The sequence below is a fragment of the Hippocampus guttulatus genome, chromosome 10 (assembly GCF_054856545.1).
Source record: "Hippocampus guttulatus isolate MCC_2025c chromosome 10, RoL_Hgut_1.0, whole genome shotgun sequence".
NCBI lineage: Eukaryota > Metazoa > Chordata > Actinopteri > Syngnathiformes > Syngnathidae > Hippocampus > Hippocampus guttulatus.
In genome coordinates, this window is record NC_141270.1 from 2,448,039 (window position 1) to 2,469,403 (window position 21,365).

The following is a 21,365-nucleotide window of genomic DNA, read 5'->3' on the forward strand; positions in this document are numbered from 1 at the left end:
TTTTGACTTCCTGCCGCTTCATCAGCTTCCACCATCTGCTGGTGGGACCGTGTGGGCTCGGCAGTGAGATGACATCGAGTGAGTGGGCCGCATCTTGCGGTGTGACTGACCTGTTTTGCGAACGGATACTAAACCAGTCTTGTTTTTCGTTGTAAACTCGCCACCTTTCACATGGGGCCACTGAAGCCACAATCACAAAACCTATCCCATTTTCCCCTTGTGAAAATGTGCATTCCCTTGCTCAAGTCAAGTCTGTTTGATTTATCAAGAGCCAGTTCACACCTCAGCTTATCGCCAGCCACTTGACGTCTGTACATGTGGCTAAAAAGCCAAGTGTAGAGAGTCTCTGTCGCCGAAATGCACAAGCGCGTTCATCACAAGACTTTATGATTCCGGATACGAAACCCCATCCTGCCAGCCATCCATCCGTTAGGCAAGCCATACCAGTACAGTCTAGATTGTTTTCAAGAAATCCTGACCTACATTATATTTATAATTCTATATTTAGCTGTGACAGGAGCAATCGTTGTCCAGAGCCTCTCAAATATCCAGTCACGTCTTTTCCAGGGCGAAAGGCTTCTTCCTTACAATCTTGTTAAATTTAAAAAAAAGTTTTTTTTTTCTTGTGAGTTGAACATACTTGACCTTTTTTTTTTTTCTGAGAATGAGGATGCTTTTGTCTTTCGTCTCTGCCAAAAGAAAAGTCTTACGTGAGATTCCTGCGCAGAGCTTTCTTGCTGCCCGCTTGTTGATGGTGCTGCCGCAAGACAATGCGTGTGCGCGCGCGGGTGTGTAAGCTTGTTACGCTCATTAACTTAAACCTGCACACACACACACACACTCACACACAGTAGACGGACATACACAAAGGCTAAAGTATGTCTCCACTTGCTGCCTGAGGTGGTAAAAGCTGTCACGTCAGCTGTCAGGTTGGCAGGTGTCACACACCTGTGGACGGAAATGCGAATATTTCACTTTGTCAGAGATGTTTTTCGAGACTCGGCGTGACACTTTTATATTTGCCCGTATGTGTCGGTGGGCTTTGTTCATCTTCCTGCCATAGACTTCACACGGGAGCTTCTGTGGGTGTGTGTGTGTGCGTGTGTGTTGCGGTTCGTCATGCCTTTTTGTCCTGTGTATTTTCTCTCTGCGTAGGGTGTGCTGCCCACCCCCTCGCCGCCCCCATGGCAGGCGCCGCCCCAGGCCTTGACCTGTGCCGGCATGCCCCAGCGCAGACAGAGTGAGTCACTAACACGCTTTCCTGCGGTTTTGTCATTTTATTATTTTTGTTTGTTTTTTCATGAGGACTACTTACACCAATTTAAAAGCCCAACGTCATCTCGTGCAATTTCAAGGCTTTTTACTTTGGGGTTGAACCGCACACGGATATTGTTTTGTGTTACACCGCATCCTCTTTTCCCCGAACACACTCCCCCCTGTGGTCCTGCGGTTCTCAGTTATTTTGTTATGGAGCATAATGTCCCTTGTATAGCAGGAATTATCATCAGTTGCTGAACACCTACTGAGCAACGGCGCACTCAGCCGTCAGTGAACCCGAACAAAACAAGCCGTGTATTGTAAGCTGCGATGATGACGCAGTGCTGAAGGAGATCAACAACAAAAAAATAGGTGGCAGGAAATGAACGTGTGAGCAGGTAAAGAAAAAAAAGAAGTGGAAGCAAAGCATCGAACCCACGCCGTGCTCTTTTCAATCAAGAGGGAATCTGAAATAAATGCGGCACATTGTTTAAACACCTTAGCTTATTTCAGCATCGTCGAGTGCTCTTGAGATTTTTTTTTTTCTCACAAATGCACGCTTGCTGCATTCATTCTCCCAACACCGGTGGGAGCGAAATGTGCTCGCAAGTGGGAGACAAGAGGTGGGAAGCAGTGAAACCTCCTGAACTTCAAGTCACGGTTTCCCTGGATTTGAAATCCAAAAATACAAGCGCTCGAAGTGTCTGCTTTCACATGAATATGGCCTTCACCGATGTTAGCATCACAGCCATTTTGTGCCCCGTGACTCCAAATTATTTCAATATCTGACTTGTAAGTGGCTGCCCAAATGTGAGATCTCAATACACGTGGTCGAGGCCGTCCAGAACAACACGGCACCAATCTCAGCAACTATTTTCCAGTTTCTTCAAAGTAACGAAAGCACCGGTGTGCCCAACCGTATCGAAATGAAGATTGTGGCTATATTGTAACGACTGAGCCCATTTGAACTCTGTTGCTAACAAGATGAGCAGTCTCTCAGATTACCGCATGCCGCCAACGAGTTCCCTACGCTGTATCAGAGACGTTTTGCAGAAGCTTCCACCAGATGCCGAGGTGTGATCGCGCGCCGCATTGTTGGGTGCAGTCACGTTTTTCTCCCGCTCCCCGCTACTTCACTGTACTGATCATGATTCACCTCTTTGTGAATCACACGACAAGCTGTCCACTGTCGCAACCGCTGTCCCCGAAAGGGTTAATAATGTGTATAAATCGAATGAATAATAAATAAATAAAGCCCCCCAATAGACGTCTGCATTTTCGGAAACTTGCAGCAGTTCAGAACCCCTAAAAAGGGAGATACTCTGCATGGCATTTAGCTACAGGGCTAAATGCTATCTTTGTGCGAAAGCTCCACTTGTTGATTGATCCGTTGTGTTCACGTAAAAAGGCAAATTCGCGAACACAGCACACTTTTGACCCCCGCTAAAAGCGAAGACCAAACGTTTTTTTTAATCCACTTTATCATCTGGAATAGAATAAGACGCTTCAGACAGTACATTTGCTTGAGCGTGCCTCTTTGTTGATCTTCTCCATACACGTGAAGTAGATCTTGAATTTGTTCCAACCGCAGCAAGTCTCTGCTCCCTTCCTCTCTCTTCTCTCGGGGCTCCTTCATCTTCTAACGCCTCCTCTCCTCATCTTCCCCTCTTAACTCGGCCTGCCCACACATAATGACTGTGGCAAAGGAGTGGAGCACCTAGTGCAGTACTTCACTGACCGGGCATGGTACAGTAGAACCTCTCTCTCGTTCTCTCTCCAACGTCTTAACCGTCGGCCATTATCGTGAAGCATGCCCTCCTTCATCTGCATGCCTTTGGTTGGCTTCCAATGGGAGTGTTTCAGTTCAGGAGCATTTTTTTATTTCTTCTCGTGGTGTGTAAGGACTGCTCTGTACTTTCAATTTATAACCAGGAAAAAGTTTTGGGACACCATCGCGCCTCTAGGAAGTGCAAATGGAAGTCGGAGTTGCAGCTCGTTGAAGCGTGTAATGCGCTTTCTACAAAATGTCGCCGTGTGTGTGGAACATTTGTGTATTTATCCAAAAGTCGTTTGATGAGTGTTTCCACACTAAGGTTTTCCCGAGAATGCTTTCAACTTGGAACAGAGAAGCGCTTTTTTTTCTCCATTGCTTTGGTGAACCAAAATGTGTGTCCCAAAACTTTTGTCCACATAGGGGGTCCTCAGTTTACAACCGAATCAAAATATGGACAAAATGTTGTCTGTTATTAACCTACGCTAACACAAAAGTAAAGTCATAATTACAGTCAATACTTAATGGCATTAAAAAAAAAAAGACTTGAAGCAGAGGACCCCCTGTTACGGTGCTTTAAATTGATTTCTTCCATGTCATTGAATTAAGTTAAACACTATATGCATGCCTTAATGCCCCCCCAGTGGGGTTTGTTCTCCATTTCTGTGTGTTCTCCACTTTGATGATACCGTGCATGATCCGGCATCCAAATCACCATTTTCACAACCACGCAAAGCGACGTGGCGGCCTCACCTGACTCGTAATTAAGAGCGGCGCCATATTAGCTACTTCGTATGATGGTGATGTGCCGCCATGACGCTCCTCCTCTGGCGGTGACGAAACGGGGAATATTGAAATAAAATCCGATCGGCCGTAATTCTGTCAGAAGAGATTCAAAAAGTCAGATGAGAGCGGCCACGATGGGCGCCAGGTGCCTCAAATGATGTCACGTCTTCGGCAAGATGGCCACTCAACTTGTGGCTTTGCGAGCAGGGCAGTTACTCGGGTCGCAAAGGGGTCCAACGCTTTTGTCACGTCGGTGCCACATTTCCACAGGAGGCTCAGCTGGGGAATTCTGGAGAAATTCCAATATACAAGCTTTCCGTGGGAACAACTGGCAATTGAGGGTGATTCAGTTGAACGGCCTGACTGCATATTCAAACGAACATTTAGAAAGTATTTTTTAATTTAGTCCTAAACAGAGTTATCATAGTTTGGGGTTTTTCATTATACTTAGTTTTTGTTTTTAAATTCGGTTTGTTTCGATTTCGTTATATTGGACTCTGATTTTTTTAAAAAGTCCCCCCCCCCCCCTCCAAAAAATGTTGTTTTAATATTAGTTTTAGTTTTTTTTTTAAACAGAAGAATTAAAAAAAAACAAGAAAAGAATATTGTGTCATAGCGTAAACTACAAAAATTCCCAAACAGCTGTTACTGACATACTTACTTTATTGATTCATTCAACATCAAAATATATGATATTAATTAAAAGGACATAAACAAGGATATTTTTTGCTATAATTATACTTAAAGTTAGTTTCATAAGTCTCCTTTAAATTTTATTTTATGAACAAAAATATTTTTTCAATTTTAGCAGACATCCACGCAAGATACTGTGAGACGGACAAAATCGGAGAAACTCTCTTCCTTTGTGATGCAAAGGATGAGAGTTGCCATCACAACATGACAACATACTGCTCGATGAATATCTCCCGGGAGGCTTTCAATCAAAACTGGACATTCTTCTCTTTTTGTACCAGCAGTTATGAACATAGACTCGGCTGCTTTGACCAATCCAAGCAAGTTTTGTTGCTCGCTGCAGAAATGCAATGAAATGCATATGAGCAGAAAGCAGAGGTTTTTTTTTTTTTCAACCGGATGCGTGCCGGTCTACCAGGAGATGGTGCTGTGGTCTCGGACATCCAGAGCCGGCGTGTGAGCCGTGGCGCATAGAAACAGAAGGCAGTAGGATGACCAGCACACCATCTCACATCTTCACACGTCCTAAAAGAAATGACTGTGCTCAAACACACTTCGCGTTGTTAATAGCTCGAGAAAGCTTCAGGCCCAGTCGGACTCATCGTGTAAATAAAGCGTTCAAGCGAATCCCCTCCCCCGAACACAACTAGTAGGCTTTCATCCTCGCGGTGGGGTCACGGGTCATCGGGAAGCTGTATTTTTGCGCGGATGATGCAATGTTGGCTTTTTCTTCTGGCCCGAGCGCCTGCGCCATCGCCTCTTGTTGACTGGATTGATCTAATAAGCGTCCTCGGCTTCCTTCCGGCCTGCCGGAGCACTTGTGGGAAGGTCAGAGTTACCTCATAGCGCCAAGTGTCTGGTGGGAATGCGGTGGGCCGACAGGGTTGCAAGTTCCAGCGTGGCGCTTCACAGGTTAATTATTAGAGGCCACTTGAATTGCGCTCGCGCTGGGCCGTGACGTTGTTGAAGTGAACAAGGGCTTGTTCAACCGGAGTTGCGAAATCATGATCAAATCAAGAAGTCTCCTCAGTGAGCATCATATATCTGTTCTCCATCTTTTTTTTTATAATTATATACAACAACATTATACTGCGTGCGTTACAGCCTACCACGAGCTTTGGCGTTTCCCTAATCATGACCATATTTGGGTGTACAGCACCGATATGTCAGCACGATTTTAATGAAAAGTTGAGGGGGCAGAAGGGGGAGGGACTTGCCCCCTGCCACCAGTTTCACCAATGGACATAACTATTGTAACTGGAAGTCTGCCATTTTGGTTTGAAGCGGCCATTTTGGGCGAATTGCTAAATTGCCAAGCTGCTTTTGCCCAAGTCCGAGCACCGTGTCAAAGTTCAATGGACATTTGAAGGATTCGCTGTAGAAAAAGTTGGTGCGAGAGCCTGCAAATTTTTCATTCTGTCTGTCTTAACAATCACTGAGCATCAAAAAAACAGATGACCAAACATTTCCTTTCGGTCGGTCACGAGCGGAGGTTGATTGACGCAGTCGTTTTGCACAGCACTCCTTACGTCACTGCTTACTAACCGACATCTCGTGTATCTAAAAATGTTGTGCATTTGACTTTGTCCAGTGAATCAGTTCTGAGATACTTGAGAATCATTGGACACGTTTCTTTGCAAAGTTGTGTTCAGCCATATAGCAGATTTCATGCTGGAGCCCATTCAGCCCATTCAAATAGTGTCAAAAAAGTCAGTGGTACTCCCACGGTGCTTTGTGGCTCTCCTGACATGTTCTACCCTGAAAAAGTGTCTTGGCACTTCGTGACACAGGCGCCTTGGCGCTCCTCTGAATTGGTCTGAAGCGGCTCGCCACAAAGCGCCTCAAAAGACGTGAATCCATCCGCTCACCCGGCAAGGTTATTCTCCTCCGAGTGCTGAATCAGGGCTTCCTCTGTGACTTTGTCTCTCCCGTTCCAGGAATAGTTTGGTGACTGGCAGCGCAAACCCACTGCGATGTTTGGAGCAAATAAACAAGTCAAAGAAAAGGGGACTTTTTGATTCCATATTTCCTTTTGCAGCTGTAAAAATATTCAAATAGCTGCGTGACATCAAACAAAACAAAAAAAAAATCATTTCTGGAGCAGCGTCATAAGACATCTCCAAGTCTGCCTCATTAGGCTGTTTCATAACTATTTTATGATCATTTTTTAATCCTTTTGGATTTTTCTTTGCTCTTTCCTGCAGCTTCAAATACCTTTCAACCTCAGCGAGCGCTTCCGCCCGGGAAAGCCGGTAAAAACTCTCCCCACCGAGGACCGCAGTGACCCGACGAAGGACGCGGGGGCCTATTTTGACGCCGCCGCTCCTCTTGACGGCCCCGCGTCAGACGCGTCTGCGCCGGCGGACCCGCCGCAGCTGAGTCACCGCCGCGGCATTCAGTGTCCAAGCTCAGGGTTCCGGCGTGAGCGGAGGGCCCCCGCGGCCACATCGCGTGACCCGGTTGCTGCCGCGTCCGTTCACGGCGAGGGCACGTCACATCCCGCCGTCCGGCCGCTCAGACAGTCGTTGTCCTTAAAGCCGTTGGCCAGCGGGAGCAGGCAGCTGCCCCCTCCGTCCAGAGGCCTCCCTTGCGTTCACTTCGGCCCCCGGCAGCAACTCCCCGGCCCTTGTCGCACCTCGCCACTTCTGCCTTACGGGATCTCGGAACCCCCCGGCCGGTCCTCACGGTGACGCTAACCCGCAGAACGCCAACCGGGGATCGCTCCAGGAGACGGCCAAGATGATCGGCCCTTCGGGGCGCTTGTGTCTCCCCAAGCCAAAGGATCCCTGAGGAGAGCGTCACGCCGCACGCCGAACCAAAAGAGGAGAAGAGGCTCCCCGCTGAATATGTAGAATATGTAGCAAGACAACTCAACTCCACAGCCTGTAAGTCTGTATACATGCCACTTTTACAAACGTCGAGCACAGGTGTGGGCAAAGTAGGACTCTGTTCTTTGATGTATCATCAACGTATTTATTCCGTTTAAAAAAAAAAATCTCATTAAAAAAATAGGTCGTAAGTATTAAAACATTCGGAAAATACGAATGACATATACATGCATGTATTTATTTGATTATATCATTGAAATAATGACAGTATTTGCAGAGATTTGGGACGCAATACAGTGAATAACACAAGTACTTGAGTCTCCCCCCCGCCCCCCTAAAATTTTTGTCATTGCCTCATAGTTCAAGCCATAAGTGTAGCCCAAAGTTTGATCCTGAAACACTTTAAATATCGCTTTCAACTCATTTTACAACATTAGCCGTGACACGATTTCTACTTTCCTATTAGCCTAGGGTTTGGCGCCAACTTGTGTCAGCTTTGAACATGATGGAAAGAGAAACGCATGAGTGACAGGAGCACAAAAGTTCCCTGGTTCAGCAGGTGCCGGTGTCCCATTCGCAAAAGTCACTTTTCGACCCTTCTGCCGTCTTTGTCCCACTTGCTCACTTCACGACGACACAATATTTGCTCACCCTCACACGGCCGCGCCCTGCGGTCCACGGCGGCGCGCACCGTTTCAAAGGTGGCGCAGACGCGACCTTTACAGTGTCGCTGAAGGGCCCCGGGAGGTGGAGTGTGGCGCCTTAAAAACAAGTTGTGCCGCAGAAAGTGAGTCATGGCAGAAAAGGTGGATTAGGTGTGAAAGACAAAGCTGTCTTGCAAAAAGAACTCGTGCGTGTGTGTGTGTGCGTGTGTGTGTGTGTGTGTGTGTGTGTGTGTGTGTGTGTGTGTGTGCGCGCCAAGTGCAAGACAGCAGCACTATAAAGCCACTAATGAGATCCAATACAAGGCCTGTTCTGCTTTACAAAGACATCCATCCATCCATTTTGGATGTCCATTGTCCTCATCTGGGAGGCGAGTGAGCTGGAGTCGATCCAGCTGGTTGCCAGTCAAGCGCAGGGCAGTGGAAAGCATCTTTCAGCTTTTTTTAAAAAAATGTAATTTTTAAATATGATATCCCCTGTGATCTGTTCTAAGGTCTGTGTACTAGACATTCTGTCCAGTGGTTGAAGGCTGCAGTGCAGGGACTCATCAGCCTTTTTGAAACTGAGAGCTACTTCTTGGGTACTAACTAACGTTGAAGGGCGACCAACACATTGGCTCAAATTACTTTTAATAATGTCAGTGTTAGACCCATTATTAGTCATTTTCATATTCAATTACACTGATCATATGATTTCAAACAATAATTAGGAAAAAATATATATAATGTTCATGGGCCGCGGCGGTCAACCGGTTAGCACATTCGCCTCACAGTGAAGAGGTGCGGGGTTCGATTCCGGCTCCGGCCTGTGTAGAATTTGCATGTTCTAGCTGTGCCTGCGTGGCTTTTCTTCGGGTAATCCTGTTTACTCCCACTTTCAAAAAACAGGCATGGCAGGTTAATGGAACACCTCAAAATTGTCCCTTGGTGTGAGTGTCAGCACGAATGGTCTATGTGTGCCTTGCGATTGGCTGGCGACCAGTTCAGGGTGTACCCCAAAGACAGCTGGGATAGGCGCCAGCATGCCCGCGACCCTCGTGAGGAGAAGCGGATTAGAAAATGGATGGATATTAATGTTCAACGCTTGATTTCTGTAAACCTTTGCTGGTGTTTACATGTTTGATCGATCACTTCGAAAGCATTTCTAGACAATCACAATGTCCCATTCTTGACGAGCTATCTTTAGAACAATCCCGTGGGCACCTCGTTTGACACCCCTGCTCCAGTAGGAAAAAAAACCTGAACTCGTAAGACCCAGTTGTTGTACCAGCGTGCTGAATTGTCTAACCAGGATAACGAATAAACACTCAAACGGCTTTCCGGTAGTGCCCCGCCTCTTCCCCACGCGTGCCGAATATTATGGGTTGCTACTAGAGATGTTCAATACCCCTTTTTGTTGAGACAGACACCTGTATTACTCTTGATCTATACAGTTTCATCGAACTCTTACCTGGTTCACTCGGCCATCCCGAGTTGTTGTTGTTGTGACAACCAGCCTACAAAAGATCATTTGCAAACATGCAAATATCAGCTAACGGGCTTCATGAAGGTGTTTGCCTCTCACTCTCTCTTCCATCTGTCGACTCGAATTTGGCACTTTTTTTTTTTTTTAATTGAACTTTGTTTATCTCCCCTTTTTTCTTTTTTTTTTTGGTACTGTCAAACGCTCCCTAGCACGTCCCCGCATGGCGAGCAGCGGTGTGTTAAGAAGAGCCACTGACAGGGACTCTGCTCTCTTCACTGTCGGGGCCGCGTGACCGCTCGCCTCTGTACGCCTCTGGCACGGACCGCTCGACTGCATCCCCTCCACATAGACACACACACAAACACGTCCATGCGCTGTGATACAATGAGAACGGACGTGAAGGGGAACGCGCGTACACGAACACGGACCGCCACAGACACATCGAGTGCAACCTCTGAAAGCCGAACACAATCTGTTTGTCGCTTAATTGCAGGGCACATATTGACAACTAGAGGGAGACCGACAATAGATTTGTATTTATTATTATTTTTTTTGCTGTTCAAGTTGAGTTGACGTCAGCCGATCGATGATGTCTTCGTTATCTTTCCGTTGCTGTCGGCGCAAAACTGCTTGCTTTCCTCCAAAGTAGCGCAAGCTCACTTTCCTTTGGCTCGCTCGTCCAGTCATATTCTGACAGCCTCCCGCCCACACAGCCTGACCTAACTTATAAAAAAAAAAATACTGCAGGGTTGCTAGTCGTTGCCATACTAGAATTTTAAAAACATCACAAGAGGGAGAGAAGACCTTTTAATTCTGTATTGTAGCAATCCCACAATCGTGTTACCGTGATTGTTGTTCGAGGGACAGACAAACCGGGACGGCCTATGTTCCGCGTATCCATCGAACAGCTGCGGAGTCTTTCAGATGTGCGCCAGACCGACCAAACGAATCCAACACGGAAAGCCAAAAACAAATCAAACGGGAGGCTGACGCAACGGGAGAGCCAGAGAGCCAACTTAAAACATCAAAGTGGAAGCGCTTTAGATAGCGAAGGTCGGGTGGGGCCAGTGGGCGAGGAGACGAGCGTGAGGTGGAATATGTTTGTTTGGACACGACGTGCTCCGGGGATGGGAGGGAGTGGGGGGTGCCGCCGCCGCCCCCGCGCACCTCGTCTTCACCCCTCTTGGCCTTGTCGCTCAACGCTCGCGAATGCCAACCCAGAAATCAATGCGGCGCGTTTGTGTGTGTCAAAGATGCGTCTGCCCGCAGAGCGGGAAGGCAAACATGGCGCACGGCAAAAACGCCGGGCCTGTGCCGTCCTTCTCCCCACCGCGTGCCCACTCTCCAGCCCTAATCTCCAAATCAATGCCCTCGCTCAGTAGAAAAGTACGGCCAATCAGTCCGGCTCCCGCCGAAAGCCCCACAGCCCGAAAAACACTGCGGCACCGTCGATCAATTCTCACACAGGCGGGGGGGGGGGGGGGGACTTAAGTTAACTCTTGTTTTGGACTGTTTTGTGTTAGTTGTGTTAGCGGCTTTTGCACAAGGAGGAAAGGCACCAGAGGAAGTTCGTGTCATGATATGATATGTAACCCCGCAATTGAAGCATATTTGCACTTTTCAAGCTTTCCTTTGACCTCAAATTGGCCACGGAAGTCACTGCGGTGTGTGGACTGTGCACGCGTCATTTGATTTCACAGCCAGAAATGTCAGTTGCACCCCAATGCCGACAGATTTGTAATTCAGGTGACTCCAGTGATATAGTGCTGCCTCCATGAGTGAAAATACAAATAATGCTCTTTACTTTGTCTTTATGGGGGCTTGTGATAGACCAAACGATGATTCACCATGTTAACATTTTTGATTCTCAAATTTGATTTATTTTTCTTTTACCTTGGTGATGTTATAGTTCATTTTTTTTTTTTTTGCATCTCATCAAAATCGAAGAGGTGTCAAAAGGTGCCAAAAAGTTACTTGTGTGCCCATTTTGAAGTGAAACGGAAAGCTTGAAATGTTCTCTGCATATTGGTGTGTTCAATTTGCACATCTGCTCATTTTCATCAAAAGCCACGATAATCAGCCAATGAACGGAAACACAGGCCATACCTTAGCCGAGAGCATTAGTGACTGACTTGCATGCGGCCGCTGGCTGTGCAATATCGCGAGAAATTGACTAACCCCATGCACTTTAAACAATATTTGAAATGTTAATTAGAAGGTCTCGCTGCCCTAGTCATATGCTGCCCACCAATGAGAAGTCATACGTGTGTGTGTGGGTGTGTGTGTGAGTCATATTGCGGAAAGAGACTGTGTTAGACTCTTCGGTGCTTCCACACACACTGACTGTAAACGTTACATACGAACTCTGCTGGTTCTACCACTGTGGAAATAAACTATGATTTGGAAACATACGTTCTCTTGTTCATTTGGAAATGGACTTTGCTTGTCTACAAATATTCGGGTCTACGGAGTGCCTGTTCACCCATCCGTCAAGTGTGAAATGAAACAACCGAGTCAATCTGCCTGCGCGCAGTCTATTTTGAATTTTGACAAACTGTGATGTAGCATTAGGACTCATTGACATGTTACTAAAGTTTCTCCGCCCATGATTAGGGAAGCTAGGCGGGTGAAGAGCCAGAGCCACTTTCAAGCTGCACTCCAAAGAAACATGTCCAAGGCAAATGGTAAGCAGAGCTGCAGTGTTTCGCACAGTTGACTGTTCTTTTTATTTTATTTTTTTTTTTAATTCGGCCACAGCCAATCAAGGACCCGATATGGTTGCCTACATGATAAAGTCAAATGATGGATGAGGCTTATGTGATTGCTTAGCGAGAGATTATCATCAGGTGTGCCACAGGAAATTACCCAGTTTCACTTAATTGGTCTGAAAATGATTTATTTGCGACAAATAATGTATCTTTGTTCATTTATCTATGCTGGCGATGCATAATGACAGGCAGAACGATTAAAAGCATGAATCATTTGCGAACCCAAATTCTAAATTGTCATGTTAACACGAAAAAAATCCCTGTTTGGTTTTCACCCGCCCATTAAGAGAAATCCGTGATATATTTAAAAAAAACAACAACTATTTGAATACTACCTATGCATGTTTTTGTCCCATTCATGGCACTTAGTTTTTCCAGGACTTTACAACTTACTTATCAACAATCATGCAGAAAAATATACAAAATACAATTCTGTAGGCATAAAACATAGGATTGAGAGGATTGAGTTTTTCAATCATCTCTATAACTATGTCGGAACAAAATGGAGTCTAAATTTCTTATGCTTTCGCTTCTTGTGCTGTGTGCTGCCAACTATTGGACAAAAGTGGAATTACGCTAAAAAAGTTCAGAAAATTATGTTATGAATAGGCGAAAAAACATCTGCCAAAATAGCTGGCCCACCAACCCACGATGGAGGCGGGGTTTACTGTAAAGTCATTCGCCAAAAACCTTTTGAGACCAGTTTTGCACATCGGTGGCCTGTTGGCAATTTTTGCAGGTAAACAGGGTCTCGACGGTACAAAGTTGTGCCTTGATCTCCACTTTGGAGTGTTTTGTTTTTTTGCGGGCTCCAGCTGCGACTGAGATTCATGTCCTCGGGCGAGGGAGTGTATTAGTAACAGAGCGGCTGCCGGTGAGGCCCTGGCAGGTACCTCCATCACCTCGGACTTGTCTCCCCTCCCACGCATTGATCAAATCCCCGCGAGTGGTTAAGTGCACTGCGGAAACCGATCTGTTGCCAGAGCCTTCCGACAACTGGTCCTGTCGTGCGGGCTTTTTCTTCCATTTGGAAGCTCAGAAACACTTCACACACCGGAGACTTTGCCGTTGAGTGCGCGGTCGTCGACACGCTCGCACACATGCACGCTACGCGCTTGCGGACGCGTAATCCCGACGCAGCTGTGTGGCACGCTAACACTCAACGCACAGCGAACGTGACTCCGGCTGACATTCGACAGCGAAACACGTCAACGTGTTTGAAGGACACGTTCAGTCCTTTTCCAGCTGTTTCCTCGCCAACAACACGGCGACAGACATTCATTCCCCGCTTGTTTGCGCCGCTCGCAGCGGAATGTGCATTGAGATAAGGCGCGATTCATTAGTTCATATACTGTACATATTTCATTGAAGATGTAAAAAAAAAAACAACAACAACAACAAAGCCGGATAATGTAGCTGCAGCTTTCCTGTCATGGTTGTAGAGAGTAATGAATGGAAATGTTGCCGATGGAACATCACTGAGCACGTTTTCCTCTTAATTGGCCGTTACAATAATGTGCAAGGAAAAGCACAACTCGGGATTGTGGAATGAGGTTACCTGAAAAATGGAAACCCCATTAGCCGCCGTTTGTTGCGCATCCACCCGCAATGGGTGAAAATCCGCCTCATCGAGGGATGATATGTTTTTTCGTTTGCGCTTTGTCGTTTATCGTTTTTTTTTTCTTTCTAAATAGCAACATTTGATTTTGATGAGTTGTTCAGTCCTACTTTTCCACAAACGTGGCCAAATATTCCATTTTGACTGAAGCTGTCATGCCGGGTGGCTTTTATATTACAATTACTGAGATTCATCGAACGGCACATTTGATATTGACGTGGTGCACATCAAAATCAAATTAGCATTAATCAAATCTAATGAGTTGTACATGTGGGAGGGAGAGGGGGGGGGCGCTTTTGGCGTCACTAATGACAAACGGGGCCTGAAGACAAAAACAACTTGGAAAGCTTCTCCAGATTAAAAAAAAAAAAAAAAAAGCCTTCATAAAAAGGAGCGTAAAAGGTGAGGCATCGTTTACCGCATGGCCTCAGCCCTCTCACGTGAGGATTGAGACTCGGATGTGCCGGGGCCAAACAGATCGATGAGCGCCTCTTCCTAACATGCTAAACTAGGCTTTGGGCTTTAATGAAATCCTACCTCCCTGGAAGCCAACAGAGACAAATGGAGTGGGGCGCAAATGACTCCCCGCATGAGCCTTCAAAGGCAGCGGCTCTCCCTTCAATAGCCCCGCCCCCTTTTGTCCCCAACCCCCACGGCACTAAAAGTAGAACACAAAACATTGTCACACTTTTTGAAAATCCTCAAAAAAAAAAAAAAAAAGCTTGCGGCGAGCGTAGGAAGGAGGACGGAGGCCCCCCGCTTAGCTTTCCGTCAACTGGTGATCGAACGTCGCATCCGGGAACCTTTCAGGCGACTTTACAAGACAAAGAAGTGACGGTCACGCGAAGTAGCCCGCCGCAAGATCAATAGAGATGTCAAACAACTCTTACTGCCTGGGCTCTTTCTTGAGCATTTGTTGTCCGTTCATTTTTCGCTTATCCTGGCGAGGCTTGCGTGTGAGCCGGCCGTGGGCCTATCCGGTTAGGGCGAGAGGCGGGGCTAACGTCAGTCGCCACTCAAGGCGCTGTATTGATTCTGAAAAGTGAGATTGCTTATTCGGCATTGAGCCGGAGTGGAATAAACATTGGCGAGTTCATAAATTTTTGCCTTCCACCAAGAAACCTAGTTGCTGCTCCAGATCGGCCGCGCCGGTGTGTGCTCCTATTTCGAATATTCCACTTCGTCTGCACTGCAAATAGCCTATTTGGACTCGGGAGCAGATTTGCCGAGTTGTCACGTTGGACTCCGGCCTCCCGCGTTTTCGTCAATTACCCGTCGATGTCGCAGAGGCTGAAGTGAGCCCCCCGCCCCCTCGAGAAATCCCTCGGCTCTGATGCAGAGTGACGCTTGGCGTAAAAAGTGCCCTCGCGGAAACTGCACAGAGGTGGAAACATGTCATGTTCATCCGGCGGACGAGCAGACTTGCCATCAAGTATGTTTAGGAGATGTGGACGTCTCGGCCAAGTGCACGTCGACTGACAAGAGGAGTCATTCGCCCGTGACCTTGGGTGTCCAGGTCACGTCGAATCAGCACCCGCGTCATGCTCAAACTTTTCATGCAGTCGGCCTTTCTGTTACCTTGGAAATGAACAATAATAATATCAACATTTGAAGGGATGATCATACCATTCAAGATATCAAGAGCAATTGGTCATCGTAATCCCAAACTCAGCTAAGCGGGCATTTACCAAAATCCAAATTCCAATGATCAGAGCAAAACGGGGAATTGAATCCAAACGGATTGACGAGACAACAAGGGTGAAAGTACCTGACGGAAGAGGTTGGAGGAAGCCGATTGGTAGACGGCAAGAGCAGGGCTGATGAGAACAGGCGGAGGTGACGACATAACCAACAGACTGGGAATGTGATGGTCGACATTTGCATCGCATTTTCATTTGATTTACTTTTATTTCAGGCTAGCCGCTAATGCTAATTTGAACTTTACCAGAACTTTCCCGTAAGCCCCCCCCCCCACACACCCACACCCACATTCAACGCATCATTGGAATACCGATCAAAGATGCCTGTGGCAAAATACAAGCGGTGAAGGGCATAAGAATTTGACAGTTTTTTAAAGTTACATTCCACACAAATACAGAAGTTACCTGCCAGAATCAATGGATATTTTTCTCTTTTTTTAACATCAGGTAAAAAAAAAAAAAACAGTCGACATCTTTGGAATGTGCTCAGCTCTCGTCAAATATTCACCTCACACGCTCTCCGAATTACACACTCAATGACTTCATAGCTTGTCCGCTTCCCTTTCGTCGTCGTTGCCGTCTTCTCCCCCGAGGCGGCTGCCGCGACACGGGCCCGTGCCAAGCGGCCGACGCGTCGGCCGGCGAGGGGGTGGGGCGGGGAAAGGTTACCTGTCGCAGCCCTTTCTCGCTAGCGCTGCCTTCTTGTGTCGCCGACGCTTTTTTAAGTGCGAGCCGGCGAGGGGAAGAGGGACGCCGTGAAGTGATGCAGAGAGACGAGGCGAAGTCCTCCCGCTTAAAATATTTATCGTTGCAGGCCCGCCGACCACATTTGCCGAACTTTCACACTCCCGCGTAGGGCAAAGGGGGCGATGTAGCAGCTGCGAGCGCGTTAAATGATGTCTTCCGATCCAGCTGCTCCTTGCTGCCTCATCTTCACGTTTGCCTTTAAATATTGGTCCTGACAGAGAGTGCAGGGACGGAGCGCTCCGAGGCTGCGCGAGCAGCCGATCGGCCTGACTTGGCTGTCGGGGCTCGGCGGTAATGCGAGCAACTAATGTGGCTTGTGAAGAGTGCAAGGTTGGGATTTGTCGGAACCGTGTTGCAGTTATTCTCACGCCAACAAGGCTTTCAATGCCGCGCGTTGTGGAAAATGGAATTGTTATTTTTTTGTATACAAATGCGAACCCAAACCTTAACCCAAAGCACATTTAGCTAACACCACAGTAGTCATACCACTAGAACCTATCCCAGTTATACCCCCGAGGGAGCCTATCCCAGCGGTCTTCGGGCAGTAGGCGGGGTACACCCCAAACTGGTCGCCAGCCAAGCGCAGGGCACACATAGACCAACAACCATTTGCGCTCACAATCGCACCGAGGGACAATTTAGAGTGTTCCATTAGCTTTCCATGCATGTTTTTGGAATGTGGGAAACCGGAGCACCAGGAGAAAACCAGGTCTGGGTTTTCTCCGGGTACTCTGGTACACGGGGAGAACATGCAAACTCCTCACAGGAAGGCCGGTGCCGGAATCGAACCCACGACCTGTGCACTGTTAGGCCAGCGTGCTAACAAGTCGCTCACCGTGCCGCCCTACACCTCGAACCTTAACCCCTAAATTTTATCTCCCGTAGCTTTGTCAAACTGAACTGAACCTAAACACAAAAGCTAAATGAACTCAACTGTAAATTTGAACAACCAGGTAAGTGTTTGGCCTGCTTCTGAAAATGTGTCACCTTTGCCCCACTGTGACAAAACAGTGGGCCTAATTTACAAAATGTCCTCCCACACAGACCTCCTTTGCCCACATGATCCACGAGGTGAGGTGAAGATCCAGAACCACTTTCAAGCTTCCGAAACAGTCTCAAGCTAAAGCAGCCACACCCCCCCAACAGACGCGATGCCCCTGCTGTCATTTCAAAACCCAAAGGTAAGCAGAGCTGCAGTGTTTGTTGGAAGCGCAGATTAGCATCCGCTAACTGGGTTAGCTTCATAAAAAAAATAAAATAAATAATTATTAATACATGTTGCTGAGTGATGTTGCCGACGGTGGAGGTGCGGTTGCATTTGTGCTCCATCAAATTTGGCAGCGTTGTGATCAAGTGCTGCTTTCTAAAGGGAAAATAGAATCCGTGCTGTTTTTCAGGGCCTTGCATGTGCGTTGCAGTATTTGAATAGCGGGCAACTTCAACACCATCTTTTATACATGCAGTCCACTTGTGAAGCGGACTGTAAGTGCTTACACAGGATTCTGACACACACACACGCATGCACGCGTGCACACACGATAATAAAAAGTCATGAGCTGCTATAGGGACATGAATAATAAATGGGACACATAAATTATCTCTCACCGAGCGACTAAATCCAAAGCGTGCGTTCGTACCATGACGCAGCTCGGCGGACATTGAAAAAGTGAGACGACCATGAAAGTCGAAGATTTGGGCAACTCTTGAGTTACACGATGATTCCTCAGATGTTAAAATAGCTGTCGATTAATTCCACTATTGATTCCTTGTCGATTAATCGATTAATTTTGACACCTCTACCGTAGCCATGGGCCACCATTCGATTCTGAGGGTGACTTAACGGTGTCTTAAATGACCTTTTTGGATCTATTTTTGTTTATTCTGTGGCCACCGGTCCAGAGCCTGTGCCCCCGCTTCTCTGACCAAAAGTCACCCGGGAAAGACTCCAGCTGCCTAATGAGGACAAACATGACAGAAAATAGTTTGTCCTATTCCTAGAGGGGGTTTTCCGCCACGCTGAAGTCGTCCCAACGATAACCGGGCGGGTGCTTCCATCCAAGTCGGCTAATTTCCAGCATTTTTACGGCCCTCGTCAAGAGTGTAATGTGGTGCCAGTTAACTTGGCCGGCCTCCTCATTTAGTCTCTCCTCTCCCGGGCCGCCTAAGTGAGCTCGGAGTCGCGGCGCCGTCTCTGCGGAGACTTGTTGTCGGTCACCCCGACTCCAACGCAAGGGCAGCTGCGGCAATAACTCCGCCATAATGATTTTGAAATTTTTATGTTTTGCGGCAGAGCTTGCAAAAAAAAGAAAAAGAAAAAAAAAGTAATGTGCTGATATATCAGCGCAGCCGGCGAGAGAGCGAGATGTCCACTCTACACCTGATGTGCCTCGAAGCAGCGTGCCGCCGTAATTATAATCCACCTATTGCTTTTAAATTACAGCCGGCTAATGAGCTGCTTGCCGGGGCCAAGTAAGTAAAGACGAATGTACTTTTCTCGCACGATCAGCGTATACTGGAGAACCCGCAAAAGCATCAACGTTCATCCCATCCGTGGTGTTTCAAGACAAAGAGGAGCTAAAGATTCAACTTGATATTTTGAGGAAAAGAGCTTGTTGGCTAGCACGTACATCAATTCTGGGAGATAATCCTCCATGACGCATCTCCAGTTGGTCCAGAATGCTGCTGCTCGCCTCTTGAGGCAGCACATAACTCCTACTCTGGCATCCCTTCACTGGCTCCTTGAACATTTTTAGAGTTTAGAGGGTAAGCCCCCTCGCTGGCCATCTTTAAAAGTCGTCTCAAAACTCATTTGTATTCTTTGGCTTTTGACTCAGACTTGACTTTAATTTGACTTTTTTTTCCACATTTTGGCTCAGCCTCCATCCTGCATAAACTGCAGAGGTCCTCTCAATTTTTCGAGCTTGTTTAAAAAGGACATATCGCCCCAAAAAAAAAAAAAACTCAAATTTGAGGGTTGTGGCGTTTCAATTTAAAATGATGTGTGATGAATCAGGCACTTTTGTCTGAATTCCGTATTTTCCTTTACTTGTGGTCACTGCCTGCTGTTACTTGTGGGAGTTCTTTCCGTGCGATTTGGGCGTCTGGGAAGGCGGGGTCTTTTTCGTGTTTTTTGTCAATGTAGAGGCAGCCATCGGTCTCAGTTAAAATGTGTCAATCGAGCCCAAGTTAGTCTATTCCATTTAAAAAAAACAACCACACATTCAAATCCCAGTTTTGTACTTGACTCAAACAAGCCAAAGTAGAAGCGAGAAGAATGGCTCCCAACTCGCTGCTTGTTTGTTGAAAATATTTGGACGCTGGGTGTGAAAATTGGGTTGATTGTGGGCATGTTTGGCTGGCCAAATGCTCGCATCCATCTGCTCCTCGCAGCTGCTCGCTCACACCAGCTTGAAGCGCCACGTTCAGGTTGTTGCCATGAAAGACTGCAGTGCTATTGAGCTGAGGCTCAACAATGCGCCTTTGCAATTGGTCATTCAAGGTCGTCCTTAATTACCAAGAAAAATCCTAAAATAAGATATTTGCCAATATATTTTGTGTCTACATTACTACAGCATAGAATACAAAAATCGTGTTGTTTATTGAGGCTCTACTTTCCTTTGCATAAATGCCGAAATTCCGTCACCTCCTTCCCTCTAAATAATGAGAAAGAAGAACGATGGACAATAAATGTGATTCAGCCATTTGCTATTCATTTTTCCATGGTGCTAACCTTTGCCGTTTATCAGGCAAAATGTTCCATTTTCATGTCGCCCTTTTGCAACCAAATTTAGTTGTACATTGCAAAATACGGAACATTTTCCTGGATGCTTGAATAATGTTTGTGACTGCAAAATATTTGCACTCGATTTTGAATGACCGCCGTTCAGAAATGACGCAATATGGAGCACATGGAAAACGTCGCTCGTGGAGTTTAAACGCAATGCAGCCCTGCATTTGCTCCATGTAGTCACTAATTGCCTCTTTTTTTTTAAATCTTTTTTTTTTTTAAGCATTTCTGTCCAACATAATATAAGACAGATGGTGTTTTGGGGGCTGTGTGACATACTTGGGAGGAAAACTGATGAAAATTTAAAGAGATGTATTCAATTATTGAAGGAGTGCAACATCGAGGCCGAAGTGTTATTTTTCATCAAACAATATAAAAATACTAATATAAAAAAAAAAGGGGGCATAAAGAATCCCGGAAAAACATCAACCTCCACAAAAAGATGTGGGGAAAAATATTTTCAAAAATACCGCTAACAGCGTCTTGACGGTTATTTTTCAACGAATTTTGGGCTGCCGAATCCAAAACTGAGTTTTTCAATTTTTCTCCTTCACATCAGCTTTTTAAGCTACATCTCCATTTTCATTTAAAAAAATAATAATTATGCATAAAACAAAATAGAACTTGCGATATGCCCATCGTTAGAAGGTTAAGAGAACAGCCATCGCTACTCGTCTTAATTGCGACGATGCTAGCGTTCTGTTTGAAGATTTTGAATCGACGGACCTATTAGGAGCCGCACACACATCTCACCAACTGTCTCATTTGTGACTGCTGCACAAACCGGTCGTCGCGTCGCTGTAGATGAGTCCATTCGTCATCAGCGCTTCCTACCGTGGTTTTACAACAGTGAATCTATGGAATTTTGCTTAGCTGGAGGCTAAGCTATGGAGAGAAAAAAAACGATATGCCACAAATAAAACTGACTGCAACATTAGTTTTAATCGCTATAAAAATCTGACTCGACAACCCCCCCCCCCCCCCCCCAAAAAAAATGTTCCTCTGTGTGTTTTTTTCCCATGTGGGCCACATTAGCACACCGAACCATCTCCGAATCACGCACGTGTGTAACTTCAATCGATATTTTCTATAAAATGGAATGCAATTACAGTCATGGTCACGTTAATTCCAACGTAAGTGTCTCGTTGCGCGGCTGATGGCGGGCTGACGCAGCCCGTCTCTGTCAGAGAACACAGACGCGCTCTGTTTGGGAAAGGCACGCCGCCAAATTGATACGAGATGGCACCGGTGTCGCGTATAAAAACAGCGCTTTTAACAATGCT

The 21,365-nt window shown here is 46.5% G+C and overlaps 1 protein-coding gene across 5 annotated transcripts in view; it reads left to right on the forward strand.

Moving 5' to 3' along the window:
- ccser2a (coiled-coil serine-rich protein 2a) overlaps positions 1 to 21,365 on the forward strand; it is a 57,360-nt gene that overhangs the window by 22,014 nt on the left and 13,981 nt on the right. For 2 of the 5 annotated variants that reach the window (XM_086122095.1, XM_086122097.1), the window contains exons 10-12: positions 1,156 to 1,240; positions 2,964 to 3,003; positions 6,712 to 11,873. In XM_086122095.1, coding sequence (XP_085978221.1) covers positions 1,156 to 1,240; positions 2,964 to 3,003; positions 6,712 to 6,763 — 177 coding nt within the window. In that variant the 3' untranslated portion in view covers positions 6,764 to 11,873. Of the gene's footprint in view, positions 1 to 1,155; positions 1,241 to 2,963; positions 3,004 to 6,711; positions 11,874 to 17,339; positions 17,477 to 21,365 lie in introns of those variants that run through there. The other 3 variants (XM_086122096.1, XM_086122098.1, XR_015102054.1) reach the window with 2 other exon arrangements.